General features: G+C 37.2%; 1 protein-coding gene and 1 pseudogene across 1 annotated transcript; one reads left to right on the top strand and one right to left on the bottom strand.

Annotated features, from left to right (window-relative positions):
* The first annotated feature begins 6,442 nt into the window (after positions 1 to 6,442).
* On the top strand, positions 6,443 to 7,211 carry LOC106836003 (olfactory receptor 8A1-like; annotated as a pseudogene).
* Positions 7,212 to 14,917: 7,706 nt separating this feature from the next.
* LOC106836038 (olfactory receptor 8B12-like) lies at positions 14,918 to 15,850 on the bottom strand. Its single transcript, XM_014848646.3, has one exon. It carries the CDS (start codon positions 15,848 to 15,850, stop codon positions 14,918 to 14,920), a length of 933 nt encoding a protein of 310 aa, XP_014704132.3.
* Positions 15,851 to 27,220: the final 11,370 nt, after the last annotated feature.

Here is a 27,220-nt window from a genome sequence, read left to right as displayed (position 1 = left end):
GAATTAATATCCAAAATATGCAAACAACACCTATAACTCAACAACAAAAAACCAAACAACCCTATTGAAAAATGAGCAAAAGAATTGAATGGACATTTTTCCACAGAAGATATGAAGTCAACACGCATATGAAAAGGTTTTCAATATCATTGGTTATTAGGGTAATCCAAATCAAAACTACAATGAACTATCACTTCACACCCATCAGAATGACTATAATGAACAGGACAAGAAATAACAAGTGTTGGAGAGGATATGGAGAAATGGGAACCACCATACACAGTTGGTGTAAATGCAAACTGATGCAGCCACTGTGGAACAGAGTATGGAGATCCCACAAAATATTAAGAATACAACTACCATTTGATCCAGCTATTCCATTTTGGGTATTTATCCAAAGAACACAAAAACACAAATGCAAAGAGATATTCACACCCCTATGTTCATTGCAGCATTATTCACAATTTCCAAGACTTGGAAGCAACCTAAGTTCCCATCAATGGATGAATAGATAAAGATGTGGTAGATAGATATATAATGGGATACTACTCAGACATAATAAAAGATGAAATGTTGCCATTTGCGACATCATGGGGGGACCTTAGGGCGTTATGCTAAGTGAAATAAATCAGACAGAAAAAGTCAAGTACCTAAATACTGGATAATTTCACTCATAAGCGGAAGAGAAAACAGCAACAATAACAAGACACAAACACATAGATAAAAAGATTATATTGTTGGTTACCAGAGGAAAAGGGGGAGGGAGGAGGGAAAAGCAGTAAGTGGGCACATGTGTATGGTGATGGATGGTAATTACTCTTTGGGTGGTGAACATGATGTAGTCAACACTGAAATAGAAATATAATTATGTACACCTGAAATTTATATACTGTAAACCAATGTTACTTCAATAAAAAATTAATTTAAAAAATTTTTTAAATAATGGATTTTAAAAAAGGATTGAAACTTTCCCCCAAAATGCCCACACATGGGAAAAAGAATTCGATAATCAGAAATGTTTGAAAAGGCATGTGTAGCATCAAAGTGCAGGCTTGGAGTCAACCAGACGTGGAATAAAATCCTAACTCTATTACTCATTTTCTGTGTGAACTTGAGCAAGTTACTTAACCCTGCCTAGACTCAATGTGCCCATCCAAAAAATGAAGATAATAATACCAAATTTGCAGGTGTTTGTGAGGATTAGATGTGGCCTTAGTAAAGATTCAACTTAGAAAATAATTATGGTATAAATAAAGCATCACAGATGACAAGAGAGAACGGTTGAAGAGTGAGGAATAGCTATATTCCTGAGAAGTTGGGAGAAGGATTGAAAATAACTGAATAGATCATTCTCTTGCTCTCCTGTTCATTCATTCTTACATAGCTCTCTACATATATTCAGTCTAAAAGAGCCTTCTACTACTTATTGATTATTTCAAGCATATATTTACAAGTCCCGAGGATCTTATATAAAAAGCTCCAGCCAGGAAAAATCTTTATCTCATAACTTTTGCACATACTAACACACCCAGTATCTAAAACAGTGACGAATATATTTTTAGATGCACGATGCAATCTTTTTGAATACAATAGACTTATAAATGAATATATTTAAATAAAAATCTTTACTACAAACTCGCAAATTAGGAGTGATCTTTTATTTTCTGAAGCAATACACAAGAGGTTCCCAGAGACATTTAGTAAACTCCCTCATTTCCCTCACCACAAAAAAAATAGAAATATAACTAGTTTTATAAATCAGTTTGAGGTCTGAATGTGCTAGAGTTGGTGATGGTTGACGATAATGCCAGATGGTGTATGTCTAATGGCTGAGATTTCCAAAGTCAAGTTAATTGTAGAATAAAACAGTATACCACAACTTATCACAGAAATACTGGAAGAGATTCAGTTATTAGCTCCTTCAGGGCTCATCTTTGTTACAGGTACCTCCTCAAAGCTCATCAAAATAAAATTCTTATGTTAAACATTACATGTCAAGAACATAGGTACTATTTCATAAATCTGCCTCTACAATACTATAAAATCTACAATTTCCTAAGGAGGAAAGATAAATCAAGATTGTGTGGTGGATTGAAATACAGATGGGGTTAATCAGGAAAAAAATAAGATGGTCTTCAAGTGCAAGTTGTGGTTTAATAGGTAGGATCAGGGAGATGATTCTACACATAATGAAGACATATCCACAGAAAAGAAAACTTTTTGTAAAACAGAAATCTTAGACAAATACAGAACAAAGATTGAAGGGGCTGTCTGCAATTTACAATGACCTTTACTGAGAATGAAAGTCACACACTTTCTCTGGAAAATGTTACAGAATTTCACAAAGCCTTTTATCAGGAACGTTATTCTAGTGACTTGCTTAAATCAGAAAGCAAAGTGTTATTGTGGAAGGAGCTGAGTCAAAAGATCTGCTCTGATTGTACTGCCTTGAACAAGACACTAAGTTCTCTTCGCCTGTTATTTCCCCCTCTGTAAAGTGCCGATAATTAAACCTGAATTATGTGTCATGATCTTGTTGAAATCAAATCAGGTGTTGTTAAAACCAGGAAATACTTTTTGGTGCTATTTTACTTGATGCTGTTGACAGCTAATTCCTTCCTGAACTATTGACATTCCTTCACTTTCAAGATATCTGAACTTTCTGTTTTTTTTCCAAATTCAGGCCACTTATTCTCATTCTCCTTCAAGGCCCCTTCTTACCTGCCCATGAATGTTGCTGATCCACACATCCTCAACTTTCTTCCTCTCATCCTACTTACTTTCTCTGAGAGATCTCATTCACTTCCTTCATTGAATGATTTGACCTGCTAAATCTACACTCCTAGGAATGATTTTATAGCTGAAATACAAGCAACCTACTGGACATCTGCACTTGACTCTCCCACAGATACCTAAAACTGAATATGTTGAAGTCTTAATTTAGTGTTATCTTCCCTCTAAAATTTCTGCTTCTCCTATGTTACCCTACCTCAGAATATGGCACCATTTTCCTTGTTGCTCACTCTTCTCCATAGATATTTAAATCATGGTGATTTTACCATTTAAATGATTCATGCCAGTTGTCTGAAAATCACTTACTGAAAGCTAATTTAGTAGCAGGCCAATTTGTTAAAAGCCAATTCACTGAACAGCCAATTTGTAAAATGATCGTTTTGCTGTGTCTAGTTTTACTTTCACTTGTCTTGTAAGCAGTATGTGCTTATTTCATAAAATTAGTAAATATAGATAAACATAAAATTACTCGTATTTCCACAGTGCATAAACAATGTTAACATTTTAATGTATATTGCCACATATAGTTTATGCATGTATTCCATTTGCATAGTATTGTTATGACAAAAGAGATAATGTTGTACATAAAATTCTAACCTGTTTTTCATCTTGAAAACATCATGAACATCTTTCACGTAAATAACTAAAATTAATCATCATTCTTAATGAGTATGTGGTATTCCTTTGATGGGAGAACCGTAATTAAGTCTGTGAATTCTTCATTGTCTAACAGTTTTTATGTTCAGTTTTTCACTATAATAACAAGGATGAATAGGAAGTGCATTTTTTCAACATAACATTATGCTTTTAAGATAAATTCCTGAAAGTTTAATTGTTGTGTCTAATGATGTACTTTTTATTAAGGCTTTTCATACATATTGCTGAATTGTATTTACAAAAATTTTTCCCAATATAAACTCCTATAAACAATAAAGGAGAGTTCCTTTTTCCCCATATCCTAGCTAACAATAGATACTATCATTCAAAAACTGCTCAACCTATAATCTCCATAATATACAAAGAACTCACACTGCTTAACAACAAAAAAACAAACAACCCGATCAAAAAATGGGCAGAGGACATGAACAGACATTTCTCAAAAGAAGATATGAATATGGCCAATAGACACATGAAAAGATGTTCATCATCGCTAATCATCAGGGAAATGCAAATCAAAACTACACTAAGATATCACCTTACCCCCGTTAGATTGGCAAAAACATCCAAAACCAAGAACGACAAATGTTGGAGAGGTTGTGGAGAAAGAGGAACCCTCATACACTGTTGGTGGGAATGCAAACTGGTACAGCCACTATGGAAAACAGTATGGAGATTTCTCAAAAAGTTAAAAATAGAAATACCCTATGACCCAGCCATCCCATTACTGGGTATCTATCCTAAGAACCTGATATCAGATATCTCAAGAGTCCGTTGCACCCCTATGTTCATCGCAGCATTATTTACAATAGCCAAGACGTGGAACCAGCCTACATGCCCAGAAACTGATGACTGGATAAAGAAGATGTGGTATATATACACAATGGAATACTACTCAGCCATAAAAAAAGACGAAATTGGCCCATTCACAACAATGTGGATGGACCTCGAGGGCATTATGTTAAGCGAAATAAGTCAGTCAGAGAAAGACGAACTCTATATGACTCCACTCATAGGTGGAAATTAGTATATTGAGAAGGAGATCTGATCGGTGGTTACCAGGGAAAAGGGGGGGTGGGGGGAGGGCACGGAGGGGGAAGTGGTGTACCCACAACATGACTAACAAAAATGTACAACTGAAATTTCACAAGCTTGTAATCCATCATAACATTAATAAAAAAAAAAAAAAGGAAAAAAAAAAAAAAAAACTGCTCAACCTAATTTGATTTTGAAAATGGCATCCCATTATTTAAGTCACAATTGTTTGATTACTAATGATGTTGGTCATTGGTCATTTTTGTTTATTGGCCATTTCTATTTTTCCATTTTAAATCAACTTTAGTAATTTAAATATAATACATTATTAAATACAATTATTGTAGATGAACAATTTGCATTACCACAAGAAGTCCCCTTATACACCTTTGCAGTTAATCTCCTTATACCCCTGAGCCAAGACAACCACTGACTTTCTTTCTATCACTATTGATTAGTTTTGCCTGATGTAGTAGAATTTCATGTAAATAGAACCCTACTGAAGGTACTCTTTTGTATCTGATACCTTTTGCCCAGCACAATGCTTTTGTGATTCATTCATATTGTTGTGTGTATCAGTAATATATTACTTTTTATTGATTAGTAATAATCCACTGTATTACTATATCCACAGATTTGTTTACCCATTCATTTGTTGATGGACAGGTGTTGGTTCCAATTTGATCCAATGAAGATCACGCTTCTTAGGGACATATCTATAATTTAGTTCTTTGCCATTAGGGAGATAATGGGGCTATGGTTTCATATTATCATATGAAAAGAATAACAATAAAAACAGCTATTGAGCACTTACTCTGGACTATACTATGTGCTAGAGTCCAGGTTGCCCCACAGATCAATTACGTCAGAGCACCTGTGGGGGGAACCAAGACATCAACACTTTTCAAGTGCTCCAGGTGATTATCATATCCAGACAATGTTGAAAACCAACGTCTTAGGGCCTCAAGTCCAGTGAAAAAGTTAAGAACAAATTCCAGACACCTAATGATAACTCCCATTTTTATAGGAACCCATTGCTTTAAAAAAATTTTAAATATGTATTATCCCACGTTATATTTACAACCACCTTTGGACTATACATCACTCATTTTTTTCAACTTTCAGATACAGAAATTGATTGTACTTAATGATACATTTGTAACTACCATTTTGCCCTCACACTGTATCTATTTGAGAGAGGTATTTTTACATTGATATTTAATGAATATTCAGGAATTGCATAGATAACAGGGAAATTTCATTTCTGAAGCAAAAGGCATCTCCAAATGCAAAATATGAAATGTACTGCTTGTTACCTATAGGGTAGAGGTTCTCAAATTTTGCCTGCATCACCATCACCTGGAGAGAATGTTAAACACAGATTGCTGGGCCCCATCCCCAGAGTTCCTGATTTGGTAGATCTGAGGTGAGGCCTGAGAGTTTGCATCTTGAATGTCTCCAGATGATGCTGATGCAGCTGCTCCAGGGACTACACTTTAAGAACCACTGCTCTAGGATATTTGTAAAATATGAAGGTGGTAAAAATTCCAGATCTCACCCCCTTTCTCTTCTCATCTCCATCATCTTTGAAACACATAGGGGTCTGGTGTTCCACACAGCAAACAGCAGGATGAGGAGAAGGTGCATCAAGAAAGAGCCCAGGATGACTCAGCTGGCCTCAAAAGCTCAAAACTACCTTCACTCAGTAGTCCAAGACGCAGCCTTTCATGATGTTCCGCTCTCCCATCTCCACAGGGCTCCCAACCAGCAAACAAAGGCTGCAGAAAATCACTTTACAGTGACAGTTTTCATTCTCTAGGGATTAACAAATCAGCCAGAACTCCAGCTCCCCCTCTTCCTCCTCTTCCTTGGGATCTACTCAGTCACCATGATAGGGAACCTGGGCATATTCACACTGATTTGTCTGAATGCTCAGCTCCCCCCCCCCCCCCGCCCCATGTACTGCTTCCCCAGCAATCTGTCACCTGTGGATCTCTGCTATTCCTCTGTCATTACCCCTAAAATGCTAGTGAACTTTGTGTCAGAGAAGAAAGTCATCTCCTATGCAGGGTGCATGTCACAGCTCTACTTCTTTCTTGTGTTTGTCATTGCCGAGGGATGTACGCTGTCATCAATGGGCTATGACGGCTGTATCCATCTGCAGCCGTTTGCTGTACAACATGATCATGTCTCATCAAGTCTGCTCCCTGCTGGTGGCTGTGGTCTATGCCATGGGGCTCATTGGCCCAACAGTAGAGACTGCCCTGCTGTTAAAACTGTCCTATTGTGAGGAACTCACCAACCATTACTTCTGTGACATTCTCCCACTCATGAAACTCTCCTGCTCTAGCACCTATGACATTGAGATGACAACTTTATTTTTAGTGGATTTAACATCATAGTTACCAGCTTAATAATCTTTCCTTTGCCTTACTCCTCTCTAGCAGCCTCCATGTCTACTCCACAGAGGGAAAGTCCAAAGCCTTCAGCAACAGCGGCTCCCACTTTACAGCTTGAGATTATTGTATGTGTCTGCTTTGTTCATGTACTTAAAACTCTTCACGGCCAGTTCCCTGGCCCAGGAGAACGTTGCATACATATTCTACACCACAGTGATCCCCAAGCTGAACCCCTTAATCTATGGCTTAAAGAATAAGGAGGTAGATGCTGTCATGCAGGGAATGCTGAGGAAAAAACTCTTTGGATGTAAATGTCATTATTCTTAGGTTGAAAATTGGGATTGAAATATAGGGGAGAGGCCCTCTAAAAGTTTTCACTCACAAAAATAGAGGACAACCACTTCTCAACATGACTGATTTTGTGCATTTACTCATTTTTCCCTCTTCCCATTCTCCCTCTCACATCCCTCATGTCTTGCTCTACTTAAACTTTGCTGGTTTCAACTTCGTGTTTTCTTCCTTTTGTGATCAGTTATTTGTTTTTGTATCCTTGGCCCTTTGGTAAACATGTATCTATCTTGATTATGACTTAACACAAATTTAGAACTTTCCACTATGCGGTGTTTTTTTTGCGGGGGGTGGGTTAATTGCAGTAACATTGGGTTATAACATTATATAGCTTTTGGACGTACATCATACTATATTTCCAATTCTGTGTAGATTACATTATGTTCACCATCCAAAAACTAATTATAGTCCATCCCCTCACAGTTGAGCCTAGTCACCCCTTCCCCTCCCCTCCTTCCCCCATGGTAAACAACAATCCATTCTCTGTTGCTATGTGTTTGTTTGTTGCTGTTTTTATCTTCTACTTATGATTGAGATCATATGGTATTTGACTTTCTCCCTCTGACTTATTTCACTCAGCATAATACCCTCAAGGTTCATCCATGTTGTCACAAACGGCCGGATTTCATCATTTCTTATGGCTGAGTAGTATTCCATTGTGTATAAATACCACATCTTCTTTATCCATTCATCCCTTGATGGACACCTAGGTTGCTTCCAAGTCTTGGCTATTGTGTATGATGCTGCAATGAACATAGGGGTGCAAATATCTCATACAGCTCAACAACAAACATCCAACAACCCAATCAAAAAATGGGCAAAGACTTGGACAGAGATTTCTCCAAAAAAGATATATGGATGGCCATCAGGCATATGAAAAGACACTAAACATCATTAGCTATCAGGGAAAGGCAAATCAAAACCGCAATGAGGTATCACCTCACTCTTGTCAGAATGGCTATAATTAACAAGACAGGAAACAACAAATGTTGGAGAGGATGTGGAAAGATGGGAACCCTCGTACACTGCTGGTGGGAGTGAAAACTGGTGCAGCCACTGTGGAAAGCAGTATAAATTATCCTCAGAAAATTAAGAATAGATCTACCATATGATCCAGCTATCCCACTGCTGGGTATTTATCCAAAGAACTTGAACTTGAAAACACAAAGGCATAAAGATACTTCCACTATGTGTTTAAGAGAGCTGTTCATTGATTTGTCATCTTCTATAGAGAAAATACTACCCAAACTAATTGTAATTTGTAATTAAGAGTACACAAGACAAATGGAGATGTATTTGAAAGTCACCAAGAAGCAGCAAATAGATTCTTTAACGCCCATATTTCTCCTTCCATTATATTGTTCTGATTATACTGTCAATGTCTACTTATTCCTGCCAAGATTATCTAAATGGTCCCTTCACCAGTTACTGCCATCATCACCATCATCATCATCATATCTAACAATTTTCTAAGTGTTTTCTTTAATTATCTCATTTTCTCAGATGAGGAAACTTTGCTTCATAGAGGTTAAGTAACTTCTCCAGATCACAGAACTGGTAAGTAACTAGCAATGATATTAAAACCCACAATTCATTATCCCACTCTCTTGGCCAACAGTCTCACTAGGTAGCCTATTAAACTTAGCCTAATTATAACCTTCCAATTTCAAGTGCTTCCTGAAAATAACTTCCTCTCTTCCACTGTCTTCCCACAGCTCCCAGATAAGCAAGGAATATTGGACATCCCTGTAGTCTTTTCTCCTCCTAAAACAACTGACTTTTTGTATCACCTGTCAACCTGACTCAGTACCGATAGGCATGGGTCAAAAATCTCTTCTGCCATTTTTTTTCTTCTGCCATTTTTGAAGCAACATCAGAGATTCATGTTAAATAATTAGTTACCTTACACTGCAAAAGATTGATGGACAAAATGGGTATAGAAGGAACGACCTCAATATGATAAGGCCAAATATGACAAGCCCACTGCTAACATCATAGTCAACAGTGAAAAAATGATATTTTTTCTTCTAAGATCAAGAAAAAAGTGAGGGTACCCACTCTCAGTACTCTTATTTATCAGAGAACTGAAACTCCTAGCCAGAGCAATCAGTCAAGAAAAAGAAACAAAAGGCATTCAAATTGTAAAGGAAGAAGTAAAATTCTCTTTCTTTGCAGATGTTGTGATCGTATATAGAAAAATTTCAAGGCTCCACCAAAAAACTATTCAACAAATTCAGTTAACTTAATCAACTGATTCAGTGAAGTTAGAACAATCAACAAATTCAGTAAAGTTGAAGAGTATAAAATCAACATACAGAAAGCAATTGAATTACTATATACTAACAACAAAATATCTGCGAAAGAAATAAAGTAAATCTTATTTACAACAGCATCAGAAACAAAAATCTACTTAGGAATAAACTTAACTAAGGAGGTGAAAGATCTCTACCATGAAAACTGTAAGACTTTGATGAAAGAAATTGAAGACAACACAAATAAACGGAAAGATATCCCATATTCATAGACTGGAAGAATTAATGTCGTTAAAATGGCCATACTACCCAAAGCCATCTATACACAAATTGCAATACCTATCAAAATTATACTGTCATTTCTCACAAATAGAAAGAACAATCCTAAAATTTGCATGGATTCACTGAAGACCCCAAATAGCCAAAGCAATCCTGAGAGAGGACAAAGCTGGAGGCATCACACTTCCTGTTTCAAACTAGAATGGTATTCGCATAAAAATAGACACATAGACCAATGGAACAGAAATGTGAGTCATAAATAACTTTCATGTTTATGGTCAACTAATATAAATGATGCTGGGAAAACTGAATTATCACACAGCAGCAGGGAGAAGCTGGGTCTTTGATGACAAATAGGTGATCATGTTTTTCATTGTCACAAAGGTCATCATTTTGGGAGACATGATAGTGGAATAGAAGAAAATTATGAAGGAAAAGCTAACGATTAAAAAGTATATGGTGTTAAAGTTAGAATTATCCAAGCCAGGATGACCAAAGAGCAAAGAGAACACAAGGACCTGGAGCTCTGATCCATGTGTCAATTTAGAAAAACTTACCCAAGAAAACAAGGACTAAACAACACATTTCTAAGTAAGAAATAGGTCACATCAGAAGAAATCAGAGGGAAAATTGGAAATAGTTTGAAGTGAAAAAATAATGAAAAGAAAAGAGGAATCTCTCTTGAGAAAATAATCTGAAACCTAGACAAAAATGTTAACACAAAGTGATAACACAGCATTATCTATAGTAATAAAACATAGAAGAACTTGACACAATTTTAATATTCAACAGTAGCGGAAGACAAATAAAATATGGCATACCTACGTGATGAAAACCATGAAAAATATAATTCAAAAAATATTTATTGGTAAGCAAAAAAGTTCACATTACAATGATGTTAGACAGTATTTTATAGCATGGAATATAGACTATGATTCCACTGGAACAAAATTTTACATTTTGGATGAGATTTTCCTTTCCTGAACTCTGAATGAAGAAGTGTAGTGTAAACCCTGACAGTTGAGTGTTTTTTCTTTCTTTTTTGTAATGGAAGTGCCTGACTTAAGCTTTGCTTACCTAGGCATCCACTTCAAAGATGGCTATTTCAAATACATACATTACCAGCCACAGGACTAGATAAAGATCCAGGTCACCTAGCCAACTGAGGCTCCTTTGTTTTAGAGATCTTGCTGGTTTCAATAACTGATTATTTGGGCCACTTGTTTTTCCTCTTCCCATGCTTCAAATTTTCACTCATGTTTTAAATTCACTGCCAAAGAGCAAACCTGCCAAACTCTAGGCCACCACCCTCAACTCAATAAAAGCAGAACCCCAAAGCTGTGCATTCTCTCTCTCTGTCTCTCTCCTCACAACTTCTCTGAGTAGTCCCAGCTATAATGTGTAATTGCCAACTCCTATAAGAAATAAAACTTTATTTTTTCAAAGTTTCCTGATGATTATTGATTGAGAGTACTGTGAAATCAAAATAAGAACTATGAAGACTGGTCCAATCACAAAATTGGTTATTGATAGGCTGAGACCAGCACAAAGCATGGAGTGTATTGGTTAGCTATTGCTATATAACAACCTCACAAGGCCTTACTGACATAAAACAGTGAAAATTTGTTCCTCACATAACTATAAGATTATTGTGGTGCCTCATCTTGTCTGTGCACAGGCAGGCAGCTCTGATTCAATAGCTGCCCCACATGTTTTCATCATGAGAATCAGCTGGAAGCAGTAGCACTTGTCTAGGAGAAGCTCTTATCAAGGCAATGTCAGGAGCACAAAAGGGCAAGCCACACCATGTAATCACATCCCATGCACCTACTTACATCACGTTCACTGATACCCTATTGGCCTAAATGGGTCACATGGCCAAGCTGACCAACAGTGAGGCAGGCAAACATACCATACCTCTATGAGACTATGGCAAGAGTAGGGATTGATAATACTACTAGGGTGAGTGACAAACTTTGACCAATAATGCGAACTACTACATTGAAGTATAGGTAATCTATTTTGTTCATACATATTTTTATATTTGAAACTTGCAACAATAAATGTGAATTACTTCAAGAGTGGAAAAAAGAGAAACCATGTGCCTCATTTATTAAAATAAATAAATAAACATGTTTAGAACCATGTGCTGAATTAAAAACACTTGCCATGCTGGCAAGTATTTCAGCTATCAAAGGCTCTGACCTCATTACAGCATCACCCAAAGATAAAGGTGGTACAACCTAGGATGAAGACAGAAGACCAGGGGACAAAATGTTACTCTGTGGCTGCAGGATTTGGATCCGTAGTGACACTTCCAGGGCCAATGATGCCTCTGCTCTCCCTCTTCTTGTCACCCAAATCCTTCCCCTTGCCTCTTTTGTGATTGGCTCCTCTTCTTTTGACCTCTGAAATGTTCTCTGCTCCATCCTCTTCTAAGCTGTTTCCATTGAAAAAGTCATTCTTCACAACCCTTTTAAACTACTTTAAAACAAGAAAGGGCACCAGAAATATACATATAAATAAATAAAGACACATCTCTGCTTGAATATGAAGGAATTCAAAAGGAATTAGAAATAATTGTTGTTTCTAAGGAGGAGATTCAGAAATGGAATGATAGATGGGATGAAAACATGTTTTTACCGTATAATCTCCAATTATTTTGTTCAGTTTTCTCCCATGTGCAAGTATTACTTTTGTCATTAGTGCTATGGAGGTGATTACAACTCCTAGCCACCCTGAGGATAGCAGAGGTGAATCCTGCTGGATCTTTTTGAGCCATCCTCTCACCTTCCAGGGGCTACATCAGAGTATGCTCTGCTCCTTTTCATAGGATTTTCATGGCCAATTTTTTCAGAAGTGGGTAGCTAGGTCCTTCTTCCTAGTGTCTCTTAGTCTGAAAGCTCCACTGAAACCTGTCCATCATGGGTGACCCTGCTAGCATTTGAAATACTGAGGCATAGCTTTCAGCATCAAGGTGACATGCAGCCACCACAGTATGACAACCAACAGATGGGTGGTGTGGTTCCCTGACCTAGAAGTGACCCAGGCTGCAGTGGTGAGAGCACCAGATCTTAACCACTAGATCACCAGGGCGGGCAAAGTATTACTTAGTCAAAATATATATTAATAATATTTAATATACCTTTTAAATGAAAGTTACAGAAGAGTCTCTTTTTCTCGTGACTAAGCAGAGTTCCAGGATGGTGAAGTGATTTACCTCAGATCAGGCAAAAGCTAGAGGAGGTGCTGAAACTGGATGAAGCAGTTCCAGCAGGGAGGGAACTAAGATTCATTAAGTGCCTGGCATTTATTTCTCTCAAAAACCCCATGAACTCAACATCATCGTCTTTCTTTTAAAAGTACAGAAATTAATATTTAGAGACATTGAGTTATTTGCTCAAAGTCACACAATTGCTAAACAACTGAGCCAGGATACAAAACCATCTCCACTATATGTCTCAAAAATTGCTGTTTCCTTTACTAGCTAAGGAATGTGGCCTATTCACCTCAACCCACCTGACACACACCCCGCAGGATTCCCGAACTCAGCTCTCTTTCCCTATTCCATACTGACTAAATCTTCCCCCAACACTCTCAGTTTTATAACTTCACCCCCCTTTGTCTGTATCATACTAAAAGACAAACTAAACACTCATCTAAATGTCCCACTTTCCAAGAGAAGAGAACCTTCTCAAAGAAAAGCTCATAAGTCAAAGTGTCTCCCCAGCACTTAATGCTTTAGTGCTTCTCCAAAGAACCTCCCTCTATTACCAATAAGTCATTGAGATCAAAGTGTTCTGATGTAATCTATACCTCTCTTTACCCAATGTTGTGGATTTATAAACCAGTTCTGAGGTGAATTATCCCTTGCATATGCCTGTATGAGAAGATCAGTGCAATCTTCAGTTCGATGAAATTCTATTCAAATTGCTTCCTCTAAAAATTGGCTGCTTGGTACTGCCTTGATATCTAACTAGAGCCCCCAAATTATTTACTCTTCCTTTAGAACTTACAGACCCATAGGTGACTATCCTGAGCCACAGATTTCTGCCTCATAGCTAAAACACCCAAACTAACACAGAGAAAAAAAACTCTCAATTCTGACTCTCTTAGTCTTGAAATAATGTATAAAACTTTTCACTCAGCATCTTCATGAACCTTAAACCTACAGAAGTCCTAATTCCCTAGGCAGGGTCCCTAGGTTTCCACACATGACCTCAGGAATTACCGTGCTTTACCCGCTATTGGGACCTACATACTTGCCACACTACCCCCCCCCAACAATCTTAACATGTATCTATTCTCATTTGGCCAAGACCAAATTAAGTAAATTTTTCACCTCAGGGTCTCTACAAAAAAAATGAAATATTCAATAATTATTAATTGAGAAATTATATTAAATTATTATGAATAGACTCAGATTTAAAATGATAAGGTATCATACTTTTATTTATTTATTTTTTTGAGGAAGAGTAGCCCTGAGCTAACATCTGCTGCCAATCCTCCTCTTTTTTTTTCTGAGGAAGATCAGCCCTGAGCTAACATCTGTGCCCATCTTCCTCTATTTTATGTGGGATGGCTGCCACAGCATGGCTTGATAAGCAGTGGGTAGGTCTGCTTATCCCGGAATTCAAACCCATGAACTGCAGGATTCCAAAGCAGAACATGTGAACTTAGCCGCTGTGCCACCAGGCCGGCCCCAAGGTATCATACTTTTAAAATGAAAATGCAAGGGCAGGCTTGAAGAATGAAACAGCGACATTAAAAAAGAAAGTTGATTGGAATTCAGGGCGTGGATTCCAGTCCATTTCAGTACCAGGGAGCTGTGTGGCCTTGGCCAAAATATATAATATTTCTAAGGGTCAAATCCATTAAATGAGGAAGTTACATTAAATTATCTGTAAGCCATATTCAAGATTAAGTGATCTATGATTGTAGAAATAGTTTTCACAAAATAAAGAAATCTCAAAATAGTAGAGGTGGGTCAAGGGAAAAGGAGACTAGATCTGCACTAAACACTCACCCAAATATAAAGACTTAAACTTCTCTTTCTCTATGGGAGATAGGAAAACTGGAACTTGGATCTCTCATTGAAAACAAACACATTAATGAACAAAGCATTGTATCTCCTTCCTCAAATACTACTCTTTGTCAAGAAAATATTTTTCTTGCCAAGGTTTTCCTCAGGGCAACTTTGACATCCTTGTTCCTCAAACTATAGATCAATGGGTTTAACATGGGCACCACAATGGTATAGAACAAGGAGGACACTTTCCCTTGGTCAAGGGGCAAAATAGAAGGTGGCTTCAGATATACAAAAGCTGCAGAACCATAGAAAAGAGAGACCACAATTATGTGGGAGCCACAAGTACTGAAGGCTTTGGACCTGCCCTCAGTGGAGTGAATGTGGAGAATGCCGGAGAGGATCAGAGCATAAGAGATGAAGATGGTAACAATGGGCATTCCAATGCCAATGGAAACAACTATGAAGACCACCAGTTCATTGACATAAGTGCTATTGCAGGAGAGCTCAAGGAGAGGAAGGATGTCACACATGAAATGATTGACAAGGTTCTTGCCACAGAAGGTCAGACTTGCTATGCTTCCCGTATGGGCCAAGGCCCCTGAAAATCCCATCACATACACACCCAACAAGAGGAGTAAACAGACCTGAGGAGACATGGTGACCATGTACACCAGTGGTTTACAGATGGCAACATAGTGGTCACATGCCATTGCTGACAGGAGGAAGGACTCAGAGATGACAAAGAAGCAGAAAAAAAAGAGTTGAGTCATGCACCCTGCATGCATGATTATGTTCTGCTTTGAGACAAAGCTCTTTAGCATTTTGGGGATGATGGTGGTGGAATAACAGAAATCTATTAAGGAAAGGTTGAAGAGGAAAAAGTACATGGGAGTGTGCAGGTGAGAGTTCAACCCAATCAGAGTTACCAAGCCCAGGTTCCCCACCATAGCGACCGTGTAGAAACATAAAAACAGGAAAAAGAGAAGTATCTGAAGTCCTAGTTGGTCTGTTAAGCCAAGTAGGATAAACTCTGTCACAGAAAAGTTTGTGGCTGCCATTCTTCACTGGAGACAGGTAGGGACAAGGCAGTCTGTGGGGACAAGAAAAGAGAAAATCTTAGAGAGAAAGAAACACCATGAACACTCTCCTGGTATCTGTCCCTGATTCTTGACATTGGAATCCACAGAGAGATTTGAACCTCAGTATGGTAAGAAGGTTGTCAACTGTCTGCTGTGGATCTATCTTCACATCTCACGTGACTTTCAATTCCAGAGAACAAGATGAGGCTTAACTTTGTCTCCAGAGTGAGAACTGGTGCTTCTAGAGAAAAGGATAGGAAAAATAAGATAGACGTCATTACATTTTTAAGTCAATACATTTTCTATGTCCTTCTCTCTTCTGCCTCTGACTGACCAGGGTCAGGTAGGCACTCACCTTCCTTTAGTTTAGAGCCTTAATGCTACTCTACTGTCTCTTGTACACAACTGTCCTGGGAAGGAAAGAGAACATAGTGAATGAAGACACAGCTTTGAGCTCAGAACACTCTCCTCCCAGCCAAGTCCAAAGGATCAGAATCTCTATTTTATCTTTTAACCACTTCTGCACAGAAAACCATGATTTCCAAGTGTTGATTTGCCCAAAAGCCACTCCTGCTACATGGAAAAAGAGAGTGTCTTTTTCTGACTAGGGGATACAGGAGACTAAAGTTTTTAATTCTGGATTACACATCTCAGGGGCCTAATTGTTAAGACAGAAACTCCCTCAAGACCATTTCCTCACAGATCGTTTTACCAAAGGAAGAACAAATGTTTGTTTATACCCTTGACATTAATGATTTGGTTTTTAAAGATGATTCTTTCTTCCAGGTAACATTTAACCAGGACTATAAAGGAAAAATCATTGTGAAAAAAATTATTACCGTTACAATTTCTTGAATACCCAGTAATGTACCTGACACAGCACCCTTATACTGACGTCTGGCTGCTAAGATCCAAACCACTACACAAACACATCTTTATTTATTCCTTGCAGTAATGATATCCATTTAAAGGTAAGTTGCCCACAAAGACAATATGTTTCAGAGCCCACGTGCTTATGTCAGTCTCACTCCAGGGTCCTGAATCATATTCACTAGACTAAACTCCCTCCTGAGTAGAGCTACTGAAATCCATAAAGCATGGTCCTTGCCTATTGGATCAGATAATCTCTTGAAAAGTAACAAATAAATGTACAAAGCCTGTAATAAAAAGAAGAAGTGACTAGATCAAGTAAAGATTAACACAAGGGCCATATTTTATAATTTAAGACAGGACATTCAGTAATTTATTCATATTCCAGTTCATTCCAGGAGTAATTGCTCTACTTCCAGCACAGACAAGAAAGGAGACTTCTCTGTTCCCCTCCCCTGCCCTCTCACGAAGTGTAAGTTTTATGGTAACAAGAATCCCTATCAGGCAACTGTTCTCAACCTCTTTCTAAAACAACCTTTCTCTTATTACCAGCTAATCAAAATCCCCTTACTGTCCCTGATTTCCACCCACTTTTCTTCAAGCTCTTCTCTCTACTGACTTTCTAACTTCCTAGTTTTCTCAAATTGAATCCTAGCAGATCAGGTTCCCAGTGCAGAGACACATCCAAAGTTGTTCTTCCTCTTTGGTTTGCTTTTGTCTCTTTCTGACTTCTATTCCCCACCACCAACCTCTTTGAGAAAAATTGCATACCCTATTGCTCAATCTCTCAGACTTTTACTTGCTTCCTTTAACATCAAGACCACAAACTCATGGAATTTTAGACCTGAAAAGACTAAGGAAATTATCAAGTCCAGTATATCCAAAATATGGCTGAGAACCACAACTACCTATAGTGTTTACTAAAAAGAAATTCTGGGCCTCACTCAGACCTTCTGAATTGGAATCTCTATGGATATGAATATGGTAGCTGTATTTTTTTAATTTTCCAAAGTGATCTCAATGCCAGTAACTTATAGATCCACAGAACTCATATTTGCCTTCATCTTATAGACAAAGACTATAGGGAGACCCAAAGAAGTAAAGCCACTTGTCCAAATTTGCATATAGATCTAGTTTAACTCTCCAGGTTTCCAATCTCTCTTAGTCTATGAGCCCATATGGTCTCCAGTTTCGCAGAAATGCAAGGAACAAGTAATTAATAATTAAGCAATGAGATTTCTAATTTCTGGTGTAACAGTATCTGGTTTCACAGTTACCTTCTGATCATAGACAACTATAAGACTGGAGGATGTATAAAGCAACTATTTGCAAGCTTTGGGAAGCAGATAGCACAGGGATGAAGTACTTGAGAGAAAGCAAGAAAATGAGGTGACTACTTTATTCACCCTATCTTGCTCCCTAAAGGCAATTTCGAAACCAAGCATCGTGAGGTGGAGCCCAAGCAAATGGCAGCAGTCTCTAGGAGTGGAATAAAGAAAGGTCGGTGTTCAGGAATACGAAGACAGCTGGAATTTGGGGCAAGGTATGGAGAGGAAGAAGCCAAAGAAAAGGACCCTCAGTCATCTGCATAAAGGGCTCCCTTTGTTGTTAGCTGAATCCTAAATTTTGTGTGTGTGTGGCAAGACTCCATAGGTCTAGGAGACAACAGCTGTTGTAGGACTAAGACCTGAACAGAGATCATAGAGGATGCACAGTACTGGGGAGATGCTAGATTTCTGACCTAGTGAGAGTAGAGAGGCTTTGGTGAAGAAACCAGGCATCAATCTAAAACCCCTGGAATCTATACCCTAAGAGTAAGGACTAAGCACTCAGTAAGGGCAAAACTGAAATAGATACATCATAGCAAAGTCTGAACAGGAACAAGGTATCTGCTGGTAAATTAAAAGCATTCCACAACAAATTCATACTTTGTAGTAAAGAATAACATGACCACTGTCTCTACAATATATTCATATGTCCAGCAACATAAAATCAAAATTACTAGAAATACAAAGAAGATGAAAATAGGACCCAGAATCAAGAAGAAAAAAATATACTGAATAAAAGAAGATCCACATGGGACCTAAATGCTGTAATTAGCAGACAGAAAATTTGAAATTATTACTATAATTATGTATTTAAATTTAGATAAATGAAAGAGAAAATTTAAGAACAGATGGGAAATTCCAACAGTAAGACAGAAACAATAGCAGAAACTAAATGAATTTCATTTTTTTTTTTGCTGAGAAAGATTCACCCTGAGCTAACGTCTGTTGCTAATCTTCCTCTTTTTGCTTGAGGAAGATTTGCCCTGAGCTAAGATCTGTACCAGTCTTACTCTATTTTGTATGTGGGTCACTACTACAGTATCACCATTGACAAGTGGTGTAGGTCTGCACCCAGGAACCAAATCCAGACCACTGAAGTGGAGCAGGCCGAACTTAGCCAACAAATATCAATTGAGAAACTATGTTTCTGGTAGTGTTCTAGGGGCTTCAGACAAAGTTGTACACAAATCAGAGTCCCCCCCTTCACTGAGCTGTTACTCCAGTAGGAGAAAGAGAGACAATAAATAACAGAAATAAAAGTATGCAATATTTTAGAAGATAATAATAGCTGTACAAAAACAAACCAAGGGGTGTGGGTTATGTGCTGAAATAGGATGATAGATAAGGTCTCTTTGTGAAAGTGACATCAGAAAAAAGACTTGAAAGATTATGGTCAGAGCTATGCTGTTAATGTCAGCTGCTCTAATGGACTTAATGGATCACTCCTCTCAGGCAATGCATTACTGTCCTATGCTTCAGACAATAGCCTCACCATAAGCACTGGCTCTCATGGAGGGAATTTTGTGCTTCGTGACAAGTTAGAGAGACCAAAAGACCTTTCTGAGCTTTTTATAAAATGGTACATCACACAATGAAGGTCACTGTCCACACACATTTCTGGTCTTTAAATAGCCAGCACCAGCTTCTCTAAATTCCCTTAATTTTTGAATCAGCTCACAGGAAGAGATCTGACAAACTCCTTTGTACAGGGACTACTTTGGCTGATGTGTGGCCACCTGTACTCCAAATCTTTTCACAGGGTATTTATGCTACTTTTAGCTGAAGGGAAAAAAATGTTGTATTCAGAGAAACTCAAGCCTCAGTGAACAAGTGGGTAAGCTGTGTTTTTGATCAGAGCTTCTCATGAGAAGTTTATGAAATCATACCACAAAGGCAGAAACCCAGCTTCTTATCAAGTCTAACTACAATTACTGCACCTATCACTACGTTTATGTATGTGCATACATCACTGTCTGCTTGCTTATCCACCTCTGTGAGATATTTTCAGCCAATGTTCCACAATAATGGTTCTTCATTTTTAAATTTACACTTGGAATTTTGCCTTTCCCTATAGTGGTCTCTAATGAATCCCTAAGCCTGATCTTAGTCCCACTACACATAAGTTAAAAATGGAGAAAAATAATTAACTATCATAAACTCCCATAGGGACATAGAGATAAAGAAGACTTCAGGGTTCATTAAAAGTTGACTTTGCTCTAGGAGCCTCAGAGGTTTCTTGTCTACATGATGCAACACTAGGAAAACTTCCTCTGACTTGATGTCACTTCAGAGGCTATTGTCATGGAAACTTTATTTCAAATACATTTCACTCATGGCTTCTCCAAAGTCGAGTTCGTTGATGACTTCCTCCAGAACAAACAGGAACAGTATAGAGAGAAATATTTTTGACCATGTTCATTTTGGTACAGAACTTTCCCCTTTCTAAAACCTGAATATCTGCTGAATGATTTCTTTTCTTTAGTAACTTCTAGCACGTATCTAACATGTGTGTATATATACATTATACATATTATATGTGATGCAAATTTATGTCTGATATGCAAACATGTCTACATTATCTTTACATATATGTCTCATTGTAGTCATATAGCAGTTGTTGTAGACCATCAAACAGCACTAGTCTGGCACTGAGTGAGTAGTTCATCACTACACACCAGAGAAACTCTAGAACACACATTAATTCCACAAGAAGAGGCATAGAGCCTAGCTGGAAAGAAAAGATGGCAGTTGATTGCTCTTCACTTGAAATAGCCTCAACTTTCAAGCAAATCAATAAAATTAAAGTGATTAAACCAGAGTCAGAAGGGATAGCATTCTATTTAATGTTCAATTAATCTGTAACTTGTACATCATTTAGCATTTTAAAATTCTAGATTTAGCAACCAGAAGACATTGTGCCTGCGCTGCAGGAGCTTACAGTCTAAGAGAGTCAGCTCTTACCATGTCTCTTGTTCCTTTTCCTCTCCCCTCATATTTCACTTCCCCAGTGCCCATGCACTTCTTCTTCCTGGTGAGCTCCTCCATTCAACATTCTCCTCTATAAGAATGGCTCCCAAATTTGTAACTTTAGTTCTCATCTTTCTACTAAGCAGCTAAAATGGTATCCAGCAACTTTGCTGGATATTTACAATAGGCTGTCCTATGACCAACCAAACACCAACTTCAAAACTGAGCTCCTCCTCTGCAAAAGCAAGCACCTCTTCAATCTGCCCCATGAAGACGGTACAATACTGGAAAGGAATGACAGTGGAGTATCAATAAGGTGACTGCCTGTCAATTTGTCTAAACCAGTCCCAGTTATGCCTGTTGTTTCAGCAGAACTATTAGTAGCACCACCTTTCTGTCTCAGATATATACTGGGAAATGGTAAGTTATGGTCTCTCTAAGTCTTCAGAGCATGAACTTTGAAATCAGACTAACTTCGGTACAAGACTTGCCTCTTCCTATAGCTAGATGTGTGAACTTAGGATCTGTTTAAGCTCTCTCTGGCCTTCAAGTCCCTTACTTTAAAACGAAGATAATGACCACACCTCAAAGGATTATTGTGATGAACAAATAGTGCTGAGTACAGCTCTTGAAAGGTATAAAATGAAGTAGTTTAATTAATGCTGGTATTGAAACATGTCTCTCTTAATAACAGTGGTGTTTAATATAGCCAGTGGTGTCAGAATAAGCTGAAACAGAGAACAGCAAGTGGGGAGATCAGTTAGAAGTTTTTCACAAAGAGTAAATACAGAGAAACACAAACCTTGTAGGAGAGGTGGTGATGGAATTATTAACTATTTAGTGTCTCAGTGGTGCAGGAGAGAATGATGGAAAGAGGCACAAATCACATTTGACTAAAATTTCAAGCCCTGGGAGTCAGGAGTAGAATGACAGAAATGAAGAATTAAAGAGTGAAGAGAGTAATTAACTGAATTATAGACAGGACAAAAAAGTCCTGGCAGAAACTCCAAAAGGTAAATATAAGAAAGAAGCTGACAATGGAAAATCAGAGCTTGGGAGAGAAAAGATAGAGATGCAAATTGGAGAATTATAGGCCCAGAGTTGTTCACAAAACAGAGACATACTGAATTGCTCCAAGAAAGTGTGTTTAAAAAGAGAATATTTGATTGGTAAAGGCTAAAAGTGTCCCAAAGAAATGCCCACACTTGGGAAAAAGAAGTTGACCAACGTAAGTGTGTGAAAAGGCACATGTAGTATCTAAGAGCAGGCTTTGGTGTCAACCAGACCTAGAATTAAATCCTAACTCTCTTACTCATTACCTGTGTGAACTTGGTCAAGTTGTTTAACATTGTCTAGATTCAGTGTCCCCATAAAAATCAGAGATGCTAATTCCTAACCTGCAATTGTTTCTGTGAATTTGTTGTGGCCTTAGTAAAGATTCGACTTAGTAAATAATTGTGGCATAAATGAAGTGTCACGGATGGTCAAAGGAGGAGAAAAGTTTAAGGGTGAGGAATATCTATATTCCTGAGAAGTCACTAGATGGGCTGAACATAACAATTAAATCTTTTTCTTGCTGTCCTGTTAACTCATTGTTACGTAACTCTCTATATGTACTTAGTCTAAAAGAGCCTTCTGCTGTTAACTGATTGTTTCAATATTATATCCTACAAGCTCCAACTGAATAAAATATCCTTCCAAGAAAAATCTCTCTCATAACTTTTTCACGTATTAACATATCCAGTATCTCACACAGTGATGAATATATAATAGATGTGCTATAAAATCTTATTAAATAGAATAGACCTGCAGACCTATATACTTCGCTAAAAATTCATACTGCAAACTCATAAATTCAGTGCTGGTATTTTTGTATTGAGGTATAATTAATGTAACATTATCTTAGTTTCAGGTGTTCAGCAATGTAATTCAATATTTGTGTGTATTGCAAAATGATCACCACAATAAGTCTAATTAAGGCCCATCAATATATATAGTTACAAATTTTTTCTTGTGACGAGAACTTTTATGATGCATTCTCTTAGAAAGTTTCAAATATACAATGTCGCAGTATTAACTAAAGTCACAATGCTGTACATTATATCCCCAAGACTGATTTATTTTATTAAGAGGAAGTTTGTACCTTTTGTCCCCTTTACCAATGTCCCCTTCCCCTACCCTAAGTCTGTCTCTGGCATCCACCCATCTCATTTCTGTATTTATGAGTTTCTTTCTCTTTTTTTTGGTATTTTAGATTCTACATGTTAGTGAGATCATACAGTGTTTGTCTTTCTGTGTATGACTTTTTTCACTTATCATAATACCCTCAATGTCCATCTATGTTGTTGCAAATGGCAGAATTGGCTTATTTTTCATGGCTGAATAATATTCCATTGTGTGCTTATACAATATTGCATGCACAATCATGGATATTGTTAATAATGCTGCAATGAACATGGGGGTGCATATATCTTTTCAAGTTAGTGTTTTCATTTCTTTGGATAAATACCCAGAAGTAGAGTTGCTGGATTATTGGTACTTATATTTTTCATTTTTTGAGGAAACTTCATACTATTTTCCATAGTGGCAGCATCATTTTTCATTCCCATCAACAGTGCACAAGGGTTCCCTTCTCTCCACAACCTCGCCACGCTTGTAATTTCTTGCTTTTTTGATACTAGTTGCTCTAACTCGTGTGAGGTGTTACCTCATTTTGGTTTTTATTTGCATTTCCATGATGATTAGTGATGTTGAGCACTTTTTCATGTACATGTTAGCCTTCTGTATGTCTTCTTTGGATGCTCTGATCATTTTTTAATTGCATTGTTTATTATTTTGCTATTTATAGTATGAGGTCTTCACATATTTTACTTATTAACCCCTTATCAGATATTTAATTTGCAAACATTTTCTTACATTCACTATGTTGCCTTCTCATTTCGATGATGGTTTCCTTTGCTTTGCAGAAGCTTTTTACTTTGATGTAGTCATATTTCTTCATTTTTTATTTTGTTGCCTTTGCTTTCAGAATCCAATTCAAAAAATTATCATCAAGATGGATGTCAAACAGCCTGTGTTTCCTTCTAGGGGTTTTACAGTTTCAGATCTTACGTTCAAGTTTTTAATCCATTTTGAGTTGATTTCTGTCTATGGAATAAGAGAATGGTCTAGTTTCATTCTTTTGCATGTGGCTGTCCAGTTTTCCCAGCACCTTTTACTGAAGAGACTGTCCTTTTCCCATAATATCTTCCTGGCTCCTTTGTCAAAACTTAATTAAACATATATTTGTGGGTTTATTTCTGGAATCTCTATTCTGTTCCATTGATCTATATGTCTGTTTTTATGCTAGTATAGTACTGTTTTGATTACTATAGCTTTGTGATATGGTTTGAAATCAGGGAACTTTATGTCTCCAGCTTTGCTCTTCTTTCTCTAGATTGCTTTGGATATTCACGGTCTTTTGTGGTTCCATAAAAATTTTATGATTATTTGTTATATTACTGTGAAAAATGCCTTCGGAATTTTCTTAGGTATTGCCTTAAATCTATAGATTACTTTGGGTAGTGTGGACTTTATAAAGATATTAATCCTTCCAATCTATGAGCAAAGAATGTTTCAACTTATTTGTGTCTTTCTCAATTTCTTCCACAGTCTTATAATTTTCAGTATTCAGGTCTTTCACCACCTGGTTAAATTTATTCCCAAGCATTTCATTCTTTTTAATGCTATTTTAAATGAGATTGTTTCCTTACTTTCTCTGTTGATAGTTTGTTATTAGTGTATAGAAATGCAACAGACTTTTGTATGTTAATTTTGTACCTGCAGCTCTACTGAATTCATTTATTAATCCTAACAATTTTATGGTGGAGTCTTTAAGGTTTTCTATATATAATATCATGTCATCTACATAAATGACAATTTCACTTCATTTCCAGTGTTGATGCATTTTATTTTATTTTCTTGCCTAATTACTTTGATTGAAGACTCCCAATACTGTGTTAAATAAAAGAGGTGATAGTGAACATCCTTGTGTTGTTCCTGGTATTAGCGGACAAGCATTCAGCTTTTCACCATTGAGTATGATGTTAGCTCTGGGCTTGTCATATATGGCCTTACATATGTTGAGGTACCCACTTTGTTGAGAGTTTTTTGTCAGAAATGGATGTGGAATTTTGTAAAATGCTTTTTATGCATTTATTGAGATGGTTATATGATTTTTACCCTTCATTTTGTTAATGTAGTGTTTCACATTGATTGATTTATCAGTGTTGAACCACCCTAGTATGTCTGGAATAATGCTACTTTATTATGATTTACAATCCTTTTAAAGTGCTGTTGAATTCAGTTTGCTAATGTTTTGTTGAGGATTTTTATGTATATGTTCATCAGGAATATTGGCCTGTAATTTTCTCTTCTTGTAGTGCCCTTGTCTCGTTTTGCTATTGGGATAATGCTGGCATCAAAAAATGAATTTGGAATCCTTCCTTCCTCTTCTGTTCTTTGGAAGACTTTGAGGAGGATTGGTATTAATTTTTCTTTGAATGTTTGGTAGAATTCACCAGTGAAGCCATATGGTTTTAGACTTTTGCGTGTTGGGACGTTTTTGATTAATGAGTCAATATCCCTGTTAGTAATCGGTCTGTTCATATTTTCTGTCTCTTCATGATTCCAGCTTGAAAGTTTATATGTTTCTAGGAATTCATCCACTTCTTCTAGGTTGTCCAATTTTCTGGTATATAATTGTTCATAGTAGTCTCTTGTAATCCTTGGTATTTCTTAGGTATCAGTTGTAAGTTGCTCTCTTTCATTTCTGATTTTATTTATTTGAATGTTCTCTCTTTTTTTCTTGGTGAGTCGAGCTAAAGTTTTGTCAGTTTTGTCTATCTGTCCGAGGAGCTAGCTCTTAGTTTCATTGATCTTTTCTAATGTCTTTTTGGTAACTATTTCATGTATTTTTCACTATGATATTTGTTCTTGCCTTCCTCTACTAACTTTAGGCTTTGTTTGTTCATTTTTCTGTTATTCTTTGAGCTGAAAACTTAGATTGATTATTTGAAATCTTTCTTGTTTCTTTTTTTCAGCTGTCCATCATAATATATTTTGAATTCTGAGTAGATCACATCATGTTCACCAACCAAAAAGTAATTATAGTCCATCACGACACATGTAAGCTTAATCACCCCTTTTGCCCTACCCCCTTCTCCTCTGGTAACCACCAATCCAATCTCTGTTGCTATGTGTTTGTTTGACCTTGTTTTTATCTTCTACTTATGAGTGAGATCATATGGTATTTGAATTTCTCCCTCTGACTTATTTCACTCAGCATAATACCCTCAAGTTCCATCCATGTTGTCAAAAATGTCCAGATTTCATCATTTCTTATGGCTGAGTAGTAGTCCATTATGTATATATACCACATCTTCTTTATCCATTCGCCCCTTGATGGGCACCTAGGTTGCTTCCAAGACTTAGCTATTGTGAATAATGCTGCAATGAACATAGGGGTGCATGTATCTTTATCCATTTGTGTTTTCAAGTTCTTTGGATAAATACCCAGCAGTGGGATAGCTGGATCATATGGTAGATCTATCTTTAATTTTCTGAGGATACTCCATACTGCTTTCTATAGTGACTGCACCAGTTTGCACTCCCACCAGCAGTGTACAAGGGTTGCCTTCTCCCCACATCCTCTCCAATATTTGTTTTTTCCTGTCTTGTTAATTATAGCCATTCTGACTGGAGTGAGGTGATATTTCATTGTAGTTTTGATTTGCATTTCCCTGATAGCTAATGGTGTCGAACATCTTTTCATGTGCCTGTTGGCCACCTGTATATCTTCTTTGGATAAATTTCTGTTCAGATCTTTTGCTCATTTTTTAATTGGGTTGTTGGGTTTTTTGTTGTTGCGATGTATGAGTTCTTTGTATATTTTGGATATTAACCCCTTATCTGATATATGACTTGCAAATATCTTCTCCCAATTGTCAGGTTGTCTTTTCATTTTGTTGATGGTTTCCTTTGCTGTGCAGAAGATTTTAGTTTGATATAGTCCCATTTGTTCATTTTTTCTTTTGTTTCCCTTGCCCAGTCAGACATGGTACTTGAAAATATGCTGCTAAGACTGATGTCAAAGAGCATACCGCCTCCATGTTTTCTTTTGGAAGTTTGATGGTTTTGGGTCTTA

This window comes from Equus asinus, chromosome 20 (genome assembly GCF_041296235.1).
Source record: "Equus asinus isolate D_3611 breed Donkey chromosome 20, EquAss-T2T_v2, whole genome shotgun sequence".
Lineage (NCBI taxonomy): Eukaryota > Metazoa > Chordata > Mammalia > Perissodactyla > Equidae > Equus > Equus asinus.
This window is presented reverse-complemented; position numbering and strand designations above follow the sequence as displayed.